The sequence below is a fragment of the Phodopus roborovskii genome, unplaced genomic scaffold (assembly GCF_943737965.1).
Source record: "Phodopus roborovskii unplaced genomic scaffold, PHOROB, whole genome shotgun sequence".
Lineage (NCBI taxonomy): Eukaryota > Metazoa > Chordata > Mammalia > Rodentia > Cricetidae > Phodopus > Phodopus roborovskii.
Window position 1 is genome coordinate 50,981,780 of NW_026126480.1, and position 19,515 is coordinate 51,001,294.

The 19,515-nt window shown below is 49.3% G+C and overlaps 1 protein-coding gene across 2 annotated transcripts in view; it reads right to left on the reverse strand.

Annotated features, from left to right (window-relative positions):
• Positions 1–332: 332 nt before the first annotated feature.
• Nadsyn1 (NAD synthetase 1) overlaps positions 333–19,515 on the reverse strand; it is a 30,884-nt gene continuing 11,701 nt past the window's right edge. For both annotated transcript variants that reach the window (XM_051193477.1, XM_051193476.1), the window contains 15 exons: positions 19,249–19,337; positions 18,965–19,082; positions 17,647–17,778; positions 15,732–15,806; positions 12,138–12,262; positions 11,602–11,650; positions 11,091–11,193; positions 10,069–10,237; positions 9,010–9,145; positions 8,232–8,338; positions 4,629–4,760; positions 3,855–3,924; positions 3,257–3,385; positions 2,625–2,801; positions 333–830 (listed from right to left, as the gene is read on the reverse strand). In XM_051193477.1, the coding sequence (XP_051049434.1) occupies positions 780–830; positions 2,625–2,801; positions 3,257–3,385; positions 3,855–3,924; positions 4,629–4,760; positions 8,232–8,338; positions 9,010–9,145; positions 10,069–10,237; positions 11,091–11,193; positions 11,602–11,650; positions 12,138–12,262; positions 15,732–15,806; positions 17,647–17,778; positions 18,965–19,082; positions 19,249–19,337 (1,662 nt within the window). In that variant the 3' untranslated portion in view covers positions 333–779. The remainder of the gene's footprint in view (positions 831–2,624; positions 2,802–3,256; positions 3,386–3,854; positions 3,925–4,628; positions 4,761–8,231; positions 8,339–9,009; positions 9,146–10,068; positions 10,238–11,090; positions 11,194–11,601; positions 11,651–12,137; positions 12,263–15,731; positions 15,807–17,646; positions 17,779–18,964; positions 19,083–19,248; positions 19,338–19,515) is intronic.

Genomic DNA, 19,515 nt, shown 5'->3' on the forward strand with positions numbered 1-19,515 from the left:
CCAGGATCCGTAGAACCCAGGAGGGGGGTGGGCAGGTGTGGGTGAGGGGGGGTTCCTCCTGTGTCTCCTTGGTCAGAAGCCAAGTCACGGCTCTGCCTACATAGGCCCATTCCCACATGGGGGCATCTGCTAACCCACAACAGCCATATCCACGGTGGAAATTACTATGACCGAACATGTCAGAGCACACCTGATGCTCAGTGGGTACAGTGCTTGTTACACACACCAAATGGCTCACAGCTGCCTGTAACTGCAGCTCCAGATTATCTGATGACCTCTTTTGGCCTCTGTGGGCACCCATGCACACAAACACATGTATGTACACATGAAAACATTTTTTAGTCTTTACAGTTTTATTCATTTTATTTTTATGTGTATGACTTATTTTTGCCTGAATGCATGTCTGTGAACCACACTGGCTGCTCAAGAGAGGACCCAGGTCTAATTCCCAGCCAGCATGGTTCAACCATCTGTAACTCTAGTCCCAATGGACCTGATGCTCTTTTCTGGCCTCCATGGGCATCAGCCATGCATGTGGTACACAGACATACAAGTAGGCAAGAGATCATGCATATAAAATAATAAAATACATTTTTTAAAGACTATTTTTTTAACGGCATTAGATTGAACTTCTCTCTTTCCCTTGAAAGGTAAACAAAACCTGGCTCCAGGAGGGCAGTGGCAGGGCCTCTATTTCTGACCTCTGCTGATTTGAAATCACACTAGGGATCCCCAGCGAGGAGGTGCTTCCACATAGATGATGGCTCTTCCAACCGCTCCTAAATCCCGCCTTCCGGGCCCTGCTGTTCCTTCTGCTCGAGCTTTAGAACCTGGAGAGAGAAGCCCATCAGAACTGTCTCCATCACCTTCAGAGAAGCAACTGCTGAAACTGACAGCTGTGAAGGTTATGGGTCACCCAGGGACAGAGTGCAGAGGGAAAGGCTTGGTCCGGGAGTTCCTGGTGGCCACTGGGGGTGGCGAGATTCTGGGTGCTTCTATTTCTGCCCACTGTGAGGCCACACAGCATCAAAATCCCTTGCCGATCTATAGGAACTGCTGCCAAGCCGGTCTTGGGGGGGGAGGTAGAGTGACCAAGCCCTTGTTACCACTAAAGAAGCTAAAGCTTGGGGCCAGAGAGATAACTTAGCGGTTGAGAGCACTTGCTGCTCTTCCAGGGGTCCTGAGTTCAGATCCCAGGATCTATGTCAAGTGGATCACAACTTTTTATAACTCCAGCTCCAGAGGATTCTGTCTCTAGCCTCCACGGGCACTTTATTCACATGTACATATCCATACACATAGATTCACACACAGTTACAGAAAACAACAACAAATTAAACATCAGAGCTGATGCAGCTCCCACCTTCTACCCTTGGTGGCCAGACTGTTCCATCCCTGTGGCTCGGTGACAGCAGGAGTCAGGGTCAAAGCATTGGGGTATCAGCTATACAGGATGCAGGGTCTGCCCAGCCAGTGGGGCACAGGACAATAGCATCCTGATCCACATCTCAGCTTCCTAGTGGCTACCACCTGCTTCCCAGGGGCCACTCTACCTCCCACTAACTTCTACTGAGTTTTCTGAGTTACTAGGGATGGGGTGTGGGTGGTCCCCAAAGTCAGCTGGATAGGGTCACTTCCTTGCAAGGGGAAGCCCAGAGAATCTTCAGCCCCACACTAGCTTTCTCTGGCCTGGGCGCTGCTGACCAAAGGGACCAGATGGCTCTCTCAGAGGCAGGGGAACCATCCCTGCTTTGTCTTCTGGATGTCAGAAGCACTGACTCCAGCCCAGTCATGATGTCCCCGCTGGACACCTAACCATGAGGATGTGGCAAGGACACCCGGTACCCTCAAAGTGTATGCTAGCTGCTCAGGGGTCCTTGCCGTAGCCAGGGTTCCTAACAGCTCCTTTGGTCCCTTGGGTTCTGCAGCTGGGACAGAGCACTGTCCATGGTTTGCCACCTTCAATTGTTGTCCCTGTGCTGAAGCAGCTGTCTCTCCCTTCAGCAGAGCAGAGCCGGGCCGGGAAAGAGCCTCGTCTAACTTGCCAGCTGTAGGTGTCTCGGCTATGGTCTTCAGAAAAGGACAGGGGTGGGAAGAGCTAAGCTTGCTTTAATTAAAGGTGTGGTGCCCTCAACCCCAGCACTCCAGAGGCAGAGGTGGGAGGGAGGACCTCTGTGAGTTTGAGGCCAGCTGGTTTACACAGCAAGTTCTACAGAGCTACATGGAGAGAACCTGTCTCAAAAATATTAAAAAAAAAAAAAAAAAAAAAAAAAAAAAAGAGCTTGTGGTTGTGCATGCCTTTAATCCTAGCACTCAGAGAAACTCAGAGAATTCCAGGATAGCCAGGACAGTTACACAGAGAAACCCTGTCTTGAAAAACCAAAACCAAAACCAAACACACACACACACACGTGTATATTATATATGTATATTATTATATATTGTTTTCATTATATATTCAATATATATATACTCATTATATAATAATTATATAAATATTAAAATAACTCCATTGCTGAAGCAAGGACAGTAGCATGCCATGTTATTTTACATATAAAAAAGTTTTTCTCCTCAAGGGAAGCCCCTTGGATGTTTTCCCAGGCCCAACCCTCTGTAGGGCTCACCTGGTTATCAATGTAGTGGAACTGCCAGGGCCACATCGTGTTGTATAGAAAGGGCCTCAGGTCAAACCTGTTGTCGTCAGGACTGTAGCTTTCAGCATGATATGCTGGTGTGAGGGTTGTCATCTTGTGCCTGTTCATGGAGTACTTTGAGAAAAATCGCTTCACCTTCTCAGCCACCTGGTGGGCAAGGGACACATGGGCTTCAGATTAAAAAAGCAGGAAACACTTGAGGCTAAGAGTCCTCCTTTTGGGGGACATAAATGGCCAGCAGGTGCCAGCCCTGCCCCTGGCTTTTCTGGAGAGCAGCATGGAGACCCATGTTGGGCTGACACGGTCTGAGCTGCAGAACTGTAGACTCCTGGTTCTGACAGCCCAATGCTGTGCTCCTGGAGGCCTCCAGGTGGGTCGATGGGCCTAGTAGGCACTCTGGCCAGCAGACCTAACTATTCCAAATCCTCTATAATGCACCAGCATGTGCACATGACTGGCCCACACTAACTCAGGTTCACCAGGTTCACTCTAACTCAGGGCAGCCAGGAATCTCAAGCTGGTGAAGATGATAGTGTAAAATGTTACTGTGTAGGAAATGAATTTACCATTTTGGCTCGGTCTAATGTCATATATGGCTTTACCTGTCTTGGTGTACAGCTGTCTTTCCACATGTTGAGCAGTTTGCAGAACATGCTGTAGGGCCCTGCCTTGGCAACCTTCCGGAGTCTGCCGAAGATGGAGAGTTCTGAGTACGTCATCCCCATGTCTTCCTGTGGGGACAGAAGTGTGTTCAAAGCACAGTGGGATAATGCCAGGAGGGACCTCAGAGCCTCTTGCAGCTGGGGACCAAATGTCCAGGGAGGTGAGGCTCAACAATGGTCAGAAGTGGGTTCCCAGTCAGGCTTCTCAGAACTCACTGGGTGCCAGGAGATGCAGGTTTGGAAAAGTGACCAAAACCCTGAAAGACAGGGGAGGTGACTGACTCTACTCCAAGGCTGTTACGAGGTAGAGAACCTGCTCTGTTTCCTAGCTCATCATCCTCATTCTGCCTCTGACCCTACCTTGTTATCCTTCTTCTTCAGCCCTAACCACAATGAGAAAGCTAAGTCAAGTGTCTGAGGTTAGTGATTCCGACGGCCTGAGTTGAGCCAGGGTCCCATGGCACAAAGCAGAAGGAGGTTGTAAAGGGACCCATTGGGAAGGGAGACACATCCACCATGACAAAGCCACCATTGTTACCTCATCTGTTTGAGACACCTGTCCGTTGTCTAAGGGTTCCAGCTCTGCAGTGGCCGGTGCTGACAGGATGCTGCAGGAGGACATACGGAGTCAGTCACCAGGGCTGCTAATGTGTTTGTGAACTCTGGCAGGACGTCCCTAGACTAACTGCAGTGGGGCTGGCCATGACTGGCAGGACCATGCCTGGACTCATGGTCCTGGGGCTTCATGATCCAAAGGACAGTGGATCAAGGGTGGTAAGAAGGTGAAGAGTTCAGGGAGGGGCCTTCTGCTGCAGGACTGTTAGTAGTTGGGGGTCAGGAGACTTGACAGAGAGGGTACAGTGGAGTAGTTAGACATACTGCAGGACACTTGGGAGGATCCCCAGCCTGTGACTGTGACCTGTCAGCAACAAACTCTTTGTGACAACCAAATGGATCTCCACATATTGTCAGAGGTCCCCTGTGGACAGGACCGACTGCAAGGATAGTAAGGACACAGTTTTCCTGGTACCAGGAATGATGCTGCAGTGGCCTGATAGGTTGATAAGCTGTGGGTGTCCTTAACAGGCACCCTGGAGATCAGGCCAGTCAGGTGCCAGCACCAGTCTCTTTGCCTTGAGATGGCAGCAGGAGAAAGGCCAGTCTGGGAGGAATGGTCACCTAAGACACTTAGAACTGCCGGTGCAGGAACAGGAGCGGGTGGGGTCATGACCTCATGCTCCCAGCTGAAGGGTGGGGCATGGGGAACTAAGGAGGGTGGCCTTGGTGGCCCATGAACCACACGAGCACTCACGTCTGCAGAGCAGGAAGCTGGAAGCGCTCAGCGCAGAACTGGACGAAGGCTCTCAGGTCTGTCTTGCTGATGCCACCTATGGGGTTGATGTCCGCACTGGAGCAGTCATACTTGGTCAGGTAGCCGAGGAGACTGCCAGGGAAAAAGCATAGTGTTCCCATGGTTTCTGGGGTGTTAAGGGTTTTGGGGTCCACCAGTGCTGGCCAAGGAGCCCAGAAACCAGAGCCCAGCATAATCCAGGCCCTGGAAGAGACCAGCAGGGTGACATTGGGCACACTGTGTAGACATCTATCTTGGCTCAGAATGCTTGGGTAGCACCATCATCCCACTGGGAAGCTTGTCTAGAAGGCCAGGGTCAGCTAGGTGGAGCACAGAGACAGAGGCTCAGAAGAGGAGACAGGACCTTGAGCAAGTGCACACCCGGCCTGCTATAGAGCTCCGATGTAGAGCTCTGTGACCTCACATGGCAAAAGGGCCCTGCAGACGTACTATCTCCACCCAGAGATGGACCAGAGTTACAGGGTGGGTTTGAGAAACAGCCCCAGGTCTCAAAGGGAGTAAGAATAGAGTCATGGCCAATGGCTGCTGTCAAGAAGCTGATAGCTGTGAGGATACAGGGAGGGTTGGGTTGGTGGTGGGTATGGGGAGAGCCTCCAGAGGGCTGGAGGACCATGCGCCTCAGCACTTTGAGGACTTGAAGTCGCTGCCCAGCAGTGACCATGAGAACAAACAACTCAGGGCTCACACACCTCCCAACCCCGCCCACCTGCCACAGCTCTGCCACAGGTCACCGTGTTTCTTGGTGAGACCATCCATTCCTGGCCACACAGGTGTTTCTGCTGACCCAGCGGCTCCAGGCTAAATTGGCAAGTAGAGGCGAAGCTACTCGCCTCAGGTAAGTGTCTTCAGGTAAAACAGAGGATGGTGAAACTGCTGAGGAACTTGGTTTACCACCAGCAGAGACACCTGCCTTGGGGAGGGGCCCACAACACATCCTAATCTCCATGTTGTTCCATGGTATAGAACACTCCCCATGGCCTCAAGGACCATGGCAGGACTCTGGCCTTCCTTCCTCTACCTCCTGCTAGCTGACACTGACCATCAGCCTACAGTGTGTTCCTGTCCACTGTTAAGGTCTCACCTTGACCTTCTGTTAGCAAGAACACATGCCATCCCACTCCACCCTCACTCACCTGTGTATCACCCACAGGCCTGGGATGACGGTGCTCCTTCAGAAGGCAGCTAAGCAGCTTGCCTGATGTTGGGAACCCAGACTTGTAGGCTTCCCTGTCCCTCCCTGTTGGAGGTCCCTGGGCCTAAGCTGTGTGTGTCAATGACATGGCTGGTGCTGAAGCCTTGGATTCCTCCTGGGAGATGGGGTTTCTGCAGGTATCAACAGAAGGTGCCTGCCAGCCTGGGCTTACCTGTACCCCAAATACTGAGTGATCAGTGGGCCAGGATGTGGAACTGGATTTATCTCTTGTAACATCCCTGGGAGCAGGCTTGGCAAACTGTGCCAGGCTGCTCTGTCCTTACCCAACCTCACTGACAGTCTGTTTGCAGTACAGGCTACAGCCCCAGTACAACTCAATACCAAGTTCCAAGTCCTCTTAGCAAGTCATCAAACACACTCTTACGTAACTCACTGGGCCCAAGACACCACAGGCACCCATCCATCATCCTTACGGCTGTATCTGATCATCTCTCCTCAAGCTCTTCTCTCACTGCTTCTTTTGGCACCATCTCTTGGCAAAAACTCCAGCTGTTTCACCCAGCATTTCCCGACTGCATGAGCACCAGTAGCTAGTGTTGCTGAAGAGGGATGGCAAGACCACAGTGCCCCTGTGTCATCCTCTCGACCCCACTCCCACTGATGACTCCAGTCTTGGGCACTGGGGACAAGTGTTGTGGGATGTTTGTACACTGTGTGAAGATACATTGCTGTGATTGGTTTAATAAAGAGCGGACTGGCCAATAGCTAGGCAGGAGGCATAGGCAGGACTTCAGGGCAGAGAGAGGTAGGTGTAGGAGATAACAGAGGCACCAGGGAGATGCCAATGAGACATGGAGGGAGTTGGACATAGGTAAAAAGTCACATGGTAAAATACAGATCAATAAAAGCTGGTTCATTTAAGATATAAGAGCTAGTAGGACAAGCTTTCATTACTTGGGAGCTGGCTGGCCACACAGAAAAGGGCTCATTATAGACCACAACCTGAGTTCAGATCCCTACCACCCACATATAGCTGGGCACAACAGTACTATCTATGATCCCAGCACTCTATGCAGAGATAGAGACAGAATTCCCAGAACCTTGCAGGACAGCTAACCTGGAGTATATAGTAATGAACTACGACAGCCTGCTTCAAATAATATATAAGGTAAGGACTGACACTGGAAGTTGTCCTCTGCTCTCCATTACATGCTATGGCACCTGTGGGCTGTGTGTGCACACATGTACCCACACCCACACCCACCCACCCACCTACACACACACACACACAAACACTAGATGTGGTGACTATAATCCTATAATCCCAGTCTCAGAAGGCAGAGGCAGGAGGATTGTTTCCAGTTTGACAGCAGCCTAGATTACATAGTAAGTTTGAAGCTGCCTTGTGCTTCAGAGTAAGAAGCTGTCTCAAAATCAAACCAGATGAAATTACAGATGGGAGGGATATATGCATATGTGGGTGGTTGCATGGATAGATAGGTGGGTGTATGTATGTATGTATGTATGTATGTATGTGTGTGTGTGGTTGGTAGATGGGTGGTATATGTATGTATATACGTAAGTATGTATGTATGCATGGATGGGTGGTGGTGTATGCATGTATGTATGGGTGGGTGTATGCATGTATGTATGGGTGGATGGATGGATGGATAGATGATTGGGGATGTATGTATATATGTATGGGTGGGTGGATGGATGAATATGTCAGTGAATATACAGATATGTGGGTGGATGGATAGGTGGGCGGATGTTTGTAGTAGACAGATGGACTGGCAGGTAGATGGGTAGATGGTTGGGTGGTCACAGTAATGGATAGACAGATGGGTTACTCAACTTACAGATAGACAGACTGGTGAAAAGACTAACGGATGAATCAATGATGTTTTAAAAATTCTTCAGCTAATGAGGAGCATATGAGAACAGTTAGGAGGTTTTAGGCGTTCACCTAAGGGAAGCAGGGAAACTGAGCCTGGGAAGGGGATCTATCAGTCTCTACTACTAGGTGGAGTTTACCTGGAAACAAGAGGATTACTGGATGTTTTTTAAGCAAGAGAAAACGAGATTTGTCTTCAGTTCACATAGGAAAACAGCTATCTTGTTTGGAGTGGAAATGGTTTGCAATGAAATGACCTATGATGCGTGGAACAGGAAAGGAGGAGGAGGTGGGTGCCCCTGTGTGGCTGACAGGAGCTAGAGGCAGTCAGGGACAGAAGCAGCCTGAGCTGGATGAGAATGGGCTGGGCTGGGAACAGTTTCTTGGTCAGCAGTCTCTGCATATCCTGATATTACAGGGAAACTGTATCTTGAAAGGACCAATCTTCCCTCAGAGATTTAGATTGTCATCAAGGCAAGTTCCCAGCCACACGCACCTCTCATCCACATTGGCGGATCCAAGCACAAGAAGGCCCCCTTGAACACCCCGGGACCAGAGGCTCAGCTGCGCAAACAGGTAGGCGAGAACCATCCTTATCCGAGCCTGGATGAGGGAAGAAGGCAGTTACTCTGTGCCAGGACCCAGGAAGCAGCCACACTACAATGAAATCCTAGTGCTGGAGCAACCAAGTCAGAACACAAACAAGTCTAATCAAGCTGTCCTGTGCTGGGGAAAAGCCTCCCACACTATCTTGCACCAGTTCACAGTAGGGTCATAGTGCCAAGAGTGACAGGAGGCAGGCACTGCATAGGGGCACCCAGGTAGATGCTCAGCAGTGCCCTTGACACTATTTACCATTTAAGAGGTGGCCATGAACACAAGGGGCAAACACAGATGGCATGCTGACACACCAATAGACATGCCCTGGGACCTTTCCTCTCCCTGTTGACATACACAGCATGTAAGCTAACCAAAGTAGCCCAGGGGTAGGGCAGGGCCAGTGGGCTAGGGCTGAATGAAATGTACAGATTCCCACATACACCTGTGTGTGGTCATGCTCCAGCATACAGCCTCATCAAGGATCAGATGGGCACACACTCCGCACACACTTTCCCAGGCATCTATACTCACGACATGCAACCCAAAGCATGGCTGTGTGGCAAGGTGTATAGGCAGTTAACCCAGCACTGCCCATCCCATCCTCAGGCTCCCCGCCTTTCACTGCCTTCCTCTCCACATCCCTGTGAGGAGCAGGGCCAGGATCAAACACCTACCTGCACATTCTGCAAGGCCAGGTTCTCCCTGCTGCTGCCTCCATGTGCTGAAAACTGAGGGAACTTCCCAGTCACCAGGCTGAAGATGCCCAGGACAGCCTTCACAGCAGGGTCAATGCTCAGACGGATGTGGTAGCTGGAAGGGCGGGGGTGAGAGGGGTCAGTACAGGTGTGCGAAGACACGCTCTTAATTACCTTTGAAAAACATTTCTTGGGCCTGGGCCTGGGTATAGTGGTGCATGCCTTTAATTCTAGCACTTGGGAGACAGAGGCAGGTGGATTTCTATGCGCTCCAGGTCAGCCAGAGCCACAGAGTGAGACCTGTTTAAAAAAAAGAAAAGATGGCTGGAAAGATGGTTCAGCAATTAAGAGCACTGACTGCTCTTCCAGAGGACCTGGATTTGATGCCACACTCTCTTGGTGGCTCACACGCCTGTAACAGTTCCAAGGGTCACTTATGCTTTGGAGGCAGGCACTCTACACTCTCTCACATCAAAGTAATACTCCAGTGTGGGCAGATGACATCTTTTTTCAGCTCTCCATCAGCCAATAGATGTTTGGCCCATTTCCTCCTCTCACTACTGTGACAAAGCTGACAACCAGGAACATCCTCTAGAGCTAACTCCTGTAGGCATAAGCCCAGGTACGGAACTGCTGGTAGGGAGGCTTTTGGCTATACCCAGAAATGTGACAACCAGCAGTTTCTTGATTTTCCAAAGAGCCAGAATAAAAGAATATTCTAGATGAGCAGAGTCATGCCTCCTGGAAAAGACTTCTTGACCCTCTCCCCTCTCCCCGCATAGCCTGCTGAACCAGCTCTATGGTATCCGGCTGATAGGAATATGTGACCTGAAACTGTATCTAGGGGCAAGGCTGGGTGATGGATGTTTATGTGTGTACATGCATGTGCATGTGAACTGTACAGTGTGGGCTCAAACCCACAGCAGCATTTCACTCTGCTGCCAGACACTGCACAAAGACACTGCAGCCACAGGCTTGTCACCAGTTCTGATCCTTGCCACAGTGCCAGCCTGAGCTCAGCACAGGATGGAGTCCTACCTTCCAATCTGCTGAGCCAGCTCTGTGGCCCTGCTCTGGGTCTCCTGGGAGGAATTCTCACTGGCCATGTAGCAAGTGGTGAGGAGGCGTCCACAGAGCTCCTGGGGATCTTGTGGGGTGTAGCTCTTTTCGTCCACTAGGCTTTGGATGTCTGCCAGCACTTGTTGATCTGGAGCCACAATGGCAGGGTGAGAACCACTGACTGTGCACAAAGTCCTGGCTTCCCTCCCAAATGCCCATGAAGCCAGCTCAAATCTTCCAAGTGTCAGCCTCCGTCCACCTCCCTGGGGCCCACATAGGTACCAGGTATCCTGGTCTGGTCTTAAGCTCCCACACATTGGTCTCAGTCTATCCCTGGAGCCCACTTAGCTATCCTCCACTCTGATGTTCAGTTCCCACAGTCCACCTCCCAAGTTCCCTTGCATCTAGCTTCCATTGCTCACCCTAGAGACCACAAATCTAGTCTGGTCCACTGCCCAGGGTCATAAAAAAAATGAGCAGGCCTTTCTCCCAGGTGCTTGCATACTGGCCCCTGTGCCCACAGGGCTAGTTGTACTGACTTACTGACCTGTTTTAAGACAACCTATGGTCTGTGCAGTTCTAACCCTCTGCTCTCCACTGTACTAACCTACTGCTCTGCAGGCTGTGGTCTGTGTTGGGGTAGCCTGTGTTCTGCCCTGGGCTATCCCTCTGCTCCTACACTACTCAGGCTATTCTTAGTGCCACTGCACCCATGGTGAGATAAGGACTTCACATAGATTGCCAGACCCCAAAACCCATGCCCTTCCCCCAGGGTTGCACTGTTGACAGACAGTGGCAGGCAGACAAGGCCACATCTACTAACTTGACAGGAAAAACTGTTACTGGCTTGAGTTCTGGGACTTGAATATGACAGACATCATCTGAGCCCAGCCATGAAGGCTCCCTCACCCGCAGCACCCATGACCTGGGTTTGTCCTCTGCTCTGTGCCTGATTTCCAACCCAAATCCCTCCTCAGACCAATGGACGTCACATCACCTACTTCCGTTTTTCACAGCCTCGCAGACCAGGCAGCACATGGAGTAGACGATACAGGCGCTGGCTGCACTATCCACACCGCCACTCAGGGGCAGGAAAAACCCAGCCTGGAAGGGGCCGACCAAGAACTGTGTGAACTGAGCTGCGGACAGGCTCTGCCCTACCCAGTCTCCAGCCTAGCACCACTGTGTGAGTCCCAGAGTCCTGCAGGAACACAGGCTCAGCACCCATCTCTGGGGTGGACAAATGACCCAACTGTATGACAGGTTTCCTAAAGGGAAGAAGACACCACTGGACCCTAGGCTACCTTTGTGGCCCTAGATAAACACACATTGGGAGACATAGAAATTCCTCAGCCTTTAACAGCTCCATAGTCTACCACATGGCTTCAAAATGGGCTTCACTCATCTGGCCAGTTCAGATACACTCCCCCAAAAAGAACATCACTATCCCACCCTATACTCACATGCCAACCAGAAGAGCACACGGGGGTAGTTAGGAATGAAACACCCTACCTGTTTGCTCCGTCGAAGAAAGTCCCAGAGCCAGCAGGCAGGTCCGCGGCTGCAGGAGATAACAGTGTTGAGTCTGGAGGCACTAGCCTGGCTCACTGCACCTGTACAGTGGCTCTGCATGGGGCCCCCAGAAGGCAGCACAGACCTGAGCCTGGGCTCTCTATGGGCCATCTGCTATAAGCACTTCATGTCAATCTGGGCCTTTCAGTTCTGAAACAAATGTGGGAAAAACCCCTGGGGATATCCCACAAGAAATGTGGACTCTGAGGCCTGACACAGGGATTCAGAACTTAAGGACACAGGACAGGGAGACCACCCTGGGAAGAACCAGGCAGCCTGGCCTGATCAACCACCGTGACTTTTTTTTTTGTACAGTCTCTCACTATGTAGCAGCCACTGTATCTTTAACTCCAGTGAAGCAGAGGGTCTACCCTAGGCAGACTTTGGGAATCCTTGCAGCCCCCCCCACCTGACAAACCTTGGCAGCCACTGGGATGGTGGTGGCCACAAAGCAACTGGACCCAGGGAGCACCCACCTTATCTCTTCCTCGGGACTGTGGTATGTCCACTTCATAGGTTCTGACACCGATTCTAACAAGTCCTCACTGACAGAGAGGGCAAAATCCACATTCACCCTGGGGTATGGGCTCACCCTGCTTGCCTGTAAGGGGAGGACATCAGGACACAGTGACAACTGCAGTTGGGAACTTTCCCCGGTGAGGAACAGGACTCTAGCAGCCATTGGGGACACAGACAAGCCCATGACAAGGAGGAAATAGGAAGTAGTAAGGAGAGTCAAGATGGAGAGTCTGGAGAGAGCTGGACGCCAGCCACCTCCCCGGTAAGAGAAGGCCATGTGAAAATACATAGATCAACAGAAATGGGTTAATAATTAAGGCAGAGCTAGCCGATAAGAAACAAGTAACCAGGCCAACAGCATTGTATCAAATACAGAGTCTCTGTGTATTATTTGGGGCTGGCGCAGCAGCAGGACAAGACCGCGGGCGGCGGCAGGAGGAAAAACCGTACTCCTTACAAATGGCGCCCACGTGGCTAGTAAGAACTTCCACTTAAAATTTAACAAAAGGTTAAAAATGGGTTTTAGAAGCAAAAGAACAGAGACAAGCAAGGTTTCTTGGTAGCAGCATTTTTCTCAGTTGAACTCTGCTTTGCTAGAGACAAGCAGATATTCGCGCGGCTCCTTTAAGGGAAGATTCCTGACTCAGCATAAGCGGCAAAAAACCGCACAGCTTTTAAATAACTCTGCTAACAATTTATTGGTGTGTATGAGAGATGGCAATGTCAGTGACCATATCTCCAAGCCGGCAGAATGTTTTCTGGGTGGCAGCGCAGACCAAGGCGGTGAGCACAGCTTTCCATGCTGGCGGTAAAAGTACCCGCCACCATCTTTGGTAAACCGGGGCTGACACAGCTATGACTTTCGTTTTAGCAATGTTGTTGTTTACCAGATAAAAGACTTGTGGCCAGACGAAGATAAAGATTTACAGTAAAGACAGATTCATATTAAGAAAAACCTCTAAAGGTTTACAGTGTGTTTTAAAATATACGTAGACATGAAAAGAAAAATGGTTTTAAAGAGACAAAGAGGAACTAGGTGTTGTAGCACACGCCTTTAATCCCAGTGCTCAGGAGACAGAGGCAAGCAGATCTCTTGTGATTTCAAAGTAAACCTGGTATGCAGAGTGAATTCCAGGACAGATAAGAGTTACACAGAGAAACCTGTCTCAAAAAAATAAAAAATAAAAGAAACGGAGTAATAATAAAGCCACGTAAAGATGAAAAGCTCAGAGAGAATCTGGTTACTGTATGCTATTGTGTTGTCTCTGCATTGTTTGACTACTGAGAAAATAACAACAACTGATAAAGGAAATGCTGCTGCATTAATTCAATTTATATATTTTAAAAATGCTTTGACTCAAACATTTAAGTTCAAGGACAAGTTACTGGGGAAAAGGATTTCTATTTTTGTTTCAACAGGAAATAAAAAGCTGTGGATTCCTTCCAGACTAATATGGTTTGATCAAGCCAGGCCCCCTGAAACAGTCGCTGGTGATCCAACATTCAAAACAGCTTGGACAAAGCAGCCTCGCAGACTACAGCCAAGATTTCTACAACTTCTTAGGATCCCCATGACAGCGCCCCCTATCAGCAGGAAGTAGTTTGGAAAGAACGACGCCCAAATTCCCAAATATTGCTTATAAATGTTTGTTTTCATTTAAATGGATTTGGTTATAAATGGTTAATGATCACAACCAATATCTTTTTAAAGGTAAAAAGGGAATTATGGTATTGATATGATTACTTTGTTTTGGAATCGATTTTCATTTATTGATACAATTTAATGTCAATTTTGTGAGATGTGTATTTCTCCTCTTGTTTAGGTATTGTGTTTATATAGAAATATAATGTAGTACAGATTATAGATAATTACCTATGATAGTCAAAGCTTAGAGTTAAGTTAGTTAGGTTTTTCAAGATACACAGAGATGTATTTGAGATGGATAGGAATTCTTCAAACCTTTCAAAGACCTACAGAATATGGCATTTAAAGTGGTTTAGGGTTTTTGTGACAGTGAGACATAATTGCTCTTGGCAATACCACCTGCAACAGAAAGGAAGATGGACATTGAAGAAACTCGTTATGGAGTTTGCTTTCAATATGGCAAGACTAGCCATGTGGACAAGATACTGCTCTTGTCTGGACTGTTTGACTTTGTGCTATATAAACTGGACATGCAGGACCCATAGAAAAGTGATTGCTGATTCAAGATGGACATTGCTATAGAGTTCCTGCTTCATGGAAGAGTCTGCCAGACAGTCTGCAGGACACAGAGGAAAGTGACTGACAAACTGCCAATACAAGAAGACAGTTTAAAGTTTCCTGCTTTGCTGAAGAGTCGGCCAGACACACTATGGCCTATGGGCTGAAGATGGAAGATTACAGAAGAACTTCAGGTGACTGACAAAGGCAAGATGTCTCTGTCATTTGTAGAGTTTATATATTATCCTTCTGTGGTCTTTGAAGGAGTTGAAGACAGATAGTTATGGTTATAGTTTTCCTTAGTATTAAAGATAAGTTACATAGACTTTAGACATACAAAGATAGGATGGATGATGGAATATTTTCTTCAAATCTTGCTAAATGTTAATGGACTAAATATTGTTAACTGTGATTCTTATTTGATAACTGTTATGTGATATATTTTGCTATGTTAAGGTTAAAACCCTTGTTTTTATTTAGACAGAAAAGAGGAGATGATGGGAGATGTCATTCTGTATATGTTTCTCATACTGGTTAATAATAAAGTACTGTTGGCCAATAGGAAAGGAAGATAGGAGGGACGAGGAGACAAGGAGGAAATAGGAAGTAGTAAGGAGAGTCAAGATGGAGAGTCTGGAGAGAGCTGGACGCCAGCCACCTCCCCGGTAAGAGAAGGCCATGTGAAAATACATAGATCAACAGAAATGGGTTAATAATTAAGGCAGAGCTAGCCGATAAGAAACAAGTAACCAGGCCAACAGCATTGTATCAAATACAGAGTCTCTGTGTATTATTTGGGGCTGGCGCAGCAGCAGGACAAGACCGCGGGCGGCGGCAGGAGGAAAAACCGTACTCCTTACACCCATGGGGAAACATGATGGACTGATCAAAGTTGATAGGGGCTGACAGGTGCTTGCAAGGGCAGAGACATTACAGATCTTTCCTGGTACTGTGGGAATGGGAAGGGGAGCAGCCACTCAGGAAAGCAGTCTGATAGCTCAACAGCCTGAACATGAGGGCCCCATGTGAGCCAGAGGATTTACTCCTGGACAGATATACCCAGGAAAAAGGAACTCATGCTTACTCAAAACTCGGGAGGAGGGGGTGGGTACCCAGTGGTATGGCCACTGGGTAGAGAACTATTATACCCTGAAAAGGAGCAGAGCTCCATTATGCTTCCCCAAGCATGGTGGACCCCAAGGATGTTATACTTAGGAGCTGGGCACACAACAGCACCCAGAGTTCAGCACCATCTCTGGTCCTACAGTCTTAGTCAAGCCCACAGCATCCTGGGGCCACCATCAAGGCCTGGCTGAGCACTTAGGCTGGTGTTTCCCAGGGCACTCACCTCCAGGTTCCTAGATGAGATCTCTGCCCTGTAGCTCTGGACATCCTCCAGGTCCAGGGTGGCAGTGAGGACCTCCTGGATGGGGAAGCAGAGGGAAAGCACAGGACTGCTGTCCCACATGAATGGGTCAGACTTCACAGCAGGGGCTGGGCACCTGCCGCCCCTAGCAGGGTGAATGGTAACACTACCCTCCTGAACTTTTTCTCCTTAAAAAAAAAAAAGTATTTTAAATTATGAGTATGTGTGTCTATGTGTATGTGCATGTGAGGGCAGTTTCTGTAGAGGCCAGAAGAGGGTGCTGGTTTCCTGGTGCTGAAGTAACAGGTAGTTGGGAGCTACCTGACATCAATGCTGTTGACCTGAACTATCTCCCCAGCTGCATCTCTGTCTGGCTGACACCAGAACCTCAACTACATTTAGACATTTCCCAGTGATATTACCAGTTATAGCAGGAGGCATAACTCTGTCAGTAACTGGGGGAGTTTCAGGAAAGGTTCTTTTTTACGTAAAAGATATACAGAAAGCAATGACTCTTTTTCCAGCTCTGAACACAGTGACTTACAGATGGGATGGCTGGAGCCACTGCAGCCATTCTATGACCAGAAAATGAAGCCAACACAGAGGAAGACAGAGGAGGAGAATAGCATGGGGAGTAACATGGCAGTCCATACCCACATCTTTCAGGCACTGAGCATGCAGCTCACCAGCCCCTGAGGACTGTGTGACCCCTGAGGTGAAGCAGTGGGTTTGTGTGGGGCTGCCCTCTGCTTTCCTGTCTCTTCCCTGTGTCCTCATACCTCCCACTAAAGAATTGTGATGACACTTCCACCCTGTCTCTTGCCTGGCTAGCCTCATAAAGCCCCTCCCTACAGGAGGTAAGGGGTTTCCTCTGTGTTTCACTCAGGACCCAAGTGCGATGTAATGGTTAGCTTTGATTGTCAGCCTGATACAATCTAGACTCACCATGAACAAATCTCTGGGTATATCTGTGAGGGAGTGTCTAGATTGGGTTTACTGAGATAGATGCACTCTGAATGTGGATGGCACCAGCCTGTGGGTTGGGGTCCCAGACTGAATAAAAAGTAGAAAGTGAACAGGGCAGTGGTGGCACAGGCCTTTTATCCCAGCACTTGGAGGCAGACAGGTAAATCTCTGGGAGTTCAAGGCCAGCCTGGTCTACAGAGTGAGTTCTAGGGCCACACAGAGAAACCCTGACTGGAATTCCCCCCACAACTCCTCTAACCCCCACCCCCACAAAAAAAAAAAATTGAAAATGAGCTGAGCAGTAGCCTTCACCTCTATGCTTCTGACTCTGGATGCGATATGATTGGCTGGCTCACATTCCTGCCACTGCACCTTTCCACCAAGATGAACTGCTAGCATCCAACTGTGAGTCAAAGTAAACCCTTCCTTCCTAAAGAACTCTGACAGTTATTTTGTCATATGAGTCAGAAAAGTTACTAATGTAGGATACAGCCCCCCCTTTAACATGTGTTGTCCAGGCCATGGGGAAACTGATAGGTTACAGACAGGCCAGATGTCCCTGAGGATAATATCCCCAGTTAAGCCTGACAGTCACCATCCCTTATGCTAGGACCAGGCCTAGTGTCTGCTAATCCCTGATTCGGGGGGCTTCATCCGGCTAACCTCCAAAATGAGCCAAACAAGCTCACTAGCCCCTGCATAAAGCCAGGTGGCCCTGTGTTCAAGACACTATGGTATCTGCCCTAATGTGCTCACTACAGCCTGGGGTTCTCCCCGCTAACTCATGCTCAGCATGGACATTTTCCTCTGCTCTGTGTTCAGCCAGAACCCGCCTTAAGGGGTTCCCTCCTCACAACCATGGGAGGGAGAACTATACAGATGGACTGGGCAGTGTGTAGGCCATTCCCTATCCCCATGCTTGGTTCATTACCACATCATCCAACGAGAACTGGGTGCCCTGGGCAAAGATGCTCCCATTCATAGCAATCATGGCGCAGCCATCATAGTAGAGACGGTCACCGTCACAGCCCTTCTGGTTGGCTAGCAGGTAGATGCCACCATTCTAGAAGCAGAGGTGACAGTAGGGCTATCAGTGATTTATATAACCTATGACTGCCACTAGTCCTGAACAGACACCTAGATGTGCCAGACTGCCATTCTCCACCTGGTTCCAAGTTGCCACTGGCATCTAAACTCTGACAGAGACAGGTGCAGGTGGGGACACAAAGCCCCATGACTCCAGTTCATGTGGCCTTGCCAGATGTGCTACAATTTCCCCAAAATTGAAACATCAGGAATCAATAATGTACAAGTCTCAGGAAGTTCCTGAAATTTAGCAGATGCACAAGGCCCTTCCTCTTCAAGGTCACATAAGCAATAAGGACTGCTGAAAGGCTCTCACACCAGCCAAGCTGCTGGGAGAGATCTGTCAAACTGCCTGTAAAATGTGAAGAGAACTCCAGGGTTCCAGCTTCTATGAGCTGTCCATGGGACTATGGTGATGCAGCAGCCTTTGGCTCATCCCCGCTCAGGTCTGTAACCCCTTACCTACTGCTGAGCAACTCCAATAAACTCATTGGTTTACCATGCTGAATTTTGGTGGTATTATTACTTTGGTCTCTCTGGTTCCCTCTCTGGGGTGAGTAGACCTATGCTGGGTCTTCCCCAAATAATGTCACATGACCCCAGGTGTCAGGCATCCCATAGAACATCAACGTTTACTTTCCCTCAGCTTTCAGTATAATGCTGCTGCCTCTATTTGACAGGGTCACTACAGTTAGGACAGTGTGATGGGGCAGCATGGGGCTTCAGGGCCACTAGAAGCACTGGTGATCTTGGGTGACCTCTGTGAGGGCTGGATGTTACCTCCTATCTGTGCCTATCTTCAACCTGGGGCATGTCTATCCGCACCAAGGACTAACAGTACTGCTGCACTGTGTTTAAGGTCAACGGCAGGTGCATGCAAGTTGGTATGTGTCTCCATGACAACCACGGATTGAAATACATCTTGGTTCCCTGTCACAGCAGTGTCAACAGAATCTGCTTTGAATGATGGCAGTTAGGGCCTGGTCATATAGGAAGAGAACCTTGGGAGGGACCAAGCATGGCTATGGAATACAGCCTGAAACCACAGCCATAAGTATGCACCAGAGGTGGCTGAGCCCTGCCTCAGGTGCCATTGCTTCTGGGGTTCCTCTGATGGATCATTAACTTGTGATGCTGCTCTAACCACCCTGCTCAGTGCCCACCTTGGAGGTGGCCATGGTTACCAGATCCACCCTGGTGTGGGCTTTGCGTAGCATGTGGTGGCTGCCAGAGGCATTGGTGATGATCTCCACACCATCCAGGCTCATGTCGATGTGGGGGCTGTGGAAAGAGGCAGGTGGAGTGACTGCTGGTCTCCTGTGGTCCCTCTGCTATCTAGGGGGATCTCCATGGGTAAGGCCATGACCTCAAGAGGAAGCTGCAAAGCCTGGGTTCTCCCATTGGCTGGCCCAGGATGGGGAATGGAGGGCATAGAGAGCCAGCTGACCTGCGTGGTGTCCAGAGCTCCTCACAGACCTCACTCCCAATGCAGGTGTCCTGGGTGGCCAGTACCACATCTCCAAAGGGCACAGTTTTCTGCAGTGAAAAGAAAAGACCACTTCAGATCCCAGAGCTGCTTCCTGGGCTACACACTGGTCTCCAACATCTTGAAGGCTACCATACTGTTCCAGGCCCTCGCTAAGGCTTTCCTCACCATGAGTGTGCCCAGCCCAAGCATATTTGACTTCTGCTGACTCCAGGCTTCCCCTTTTCC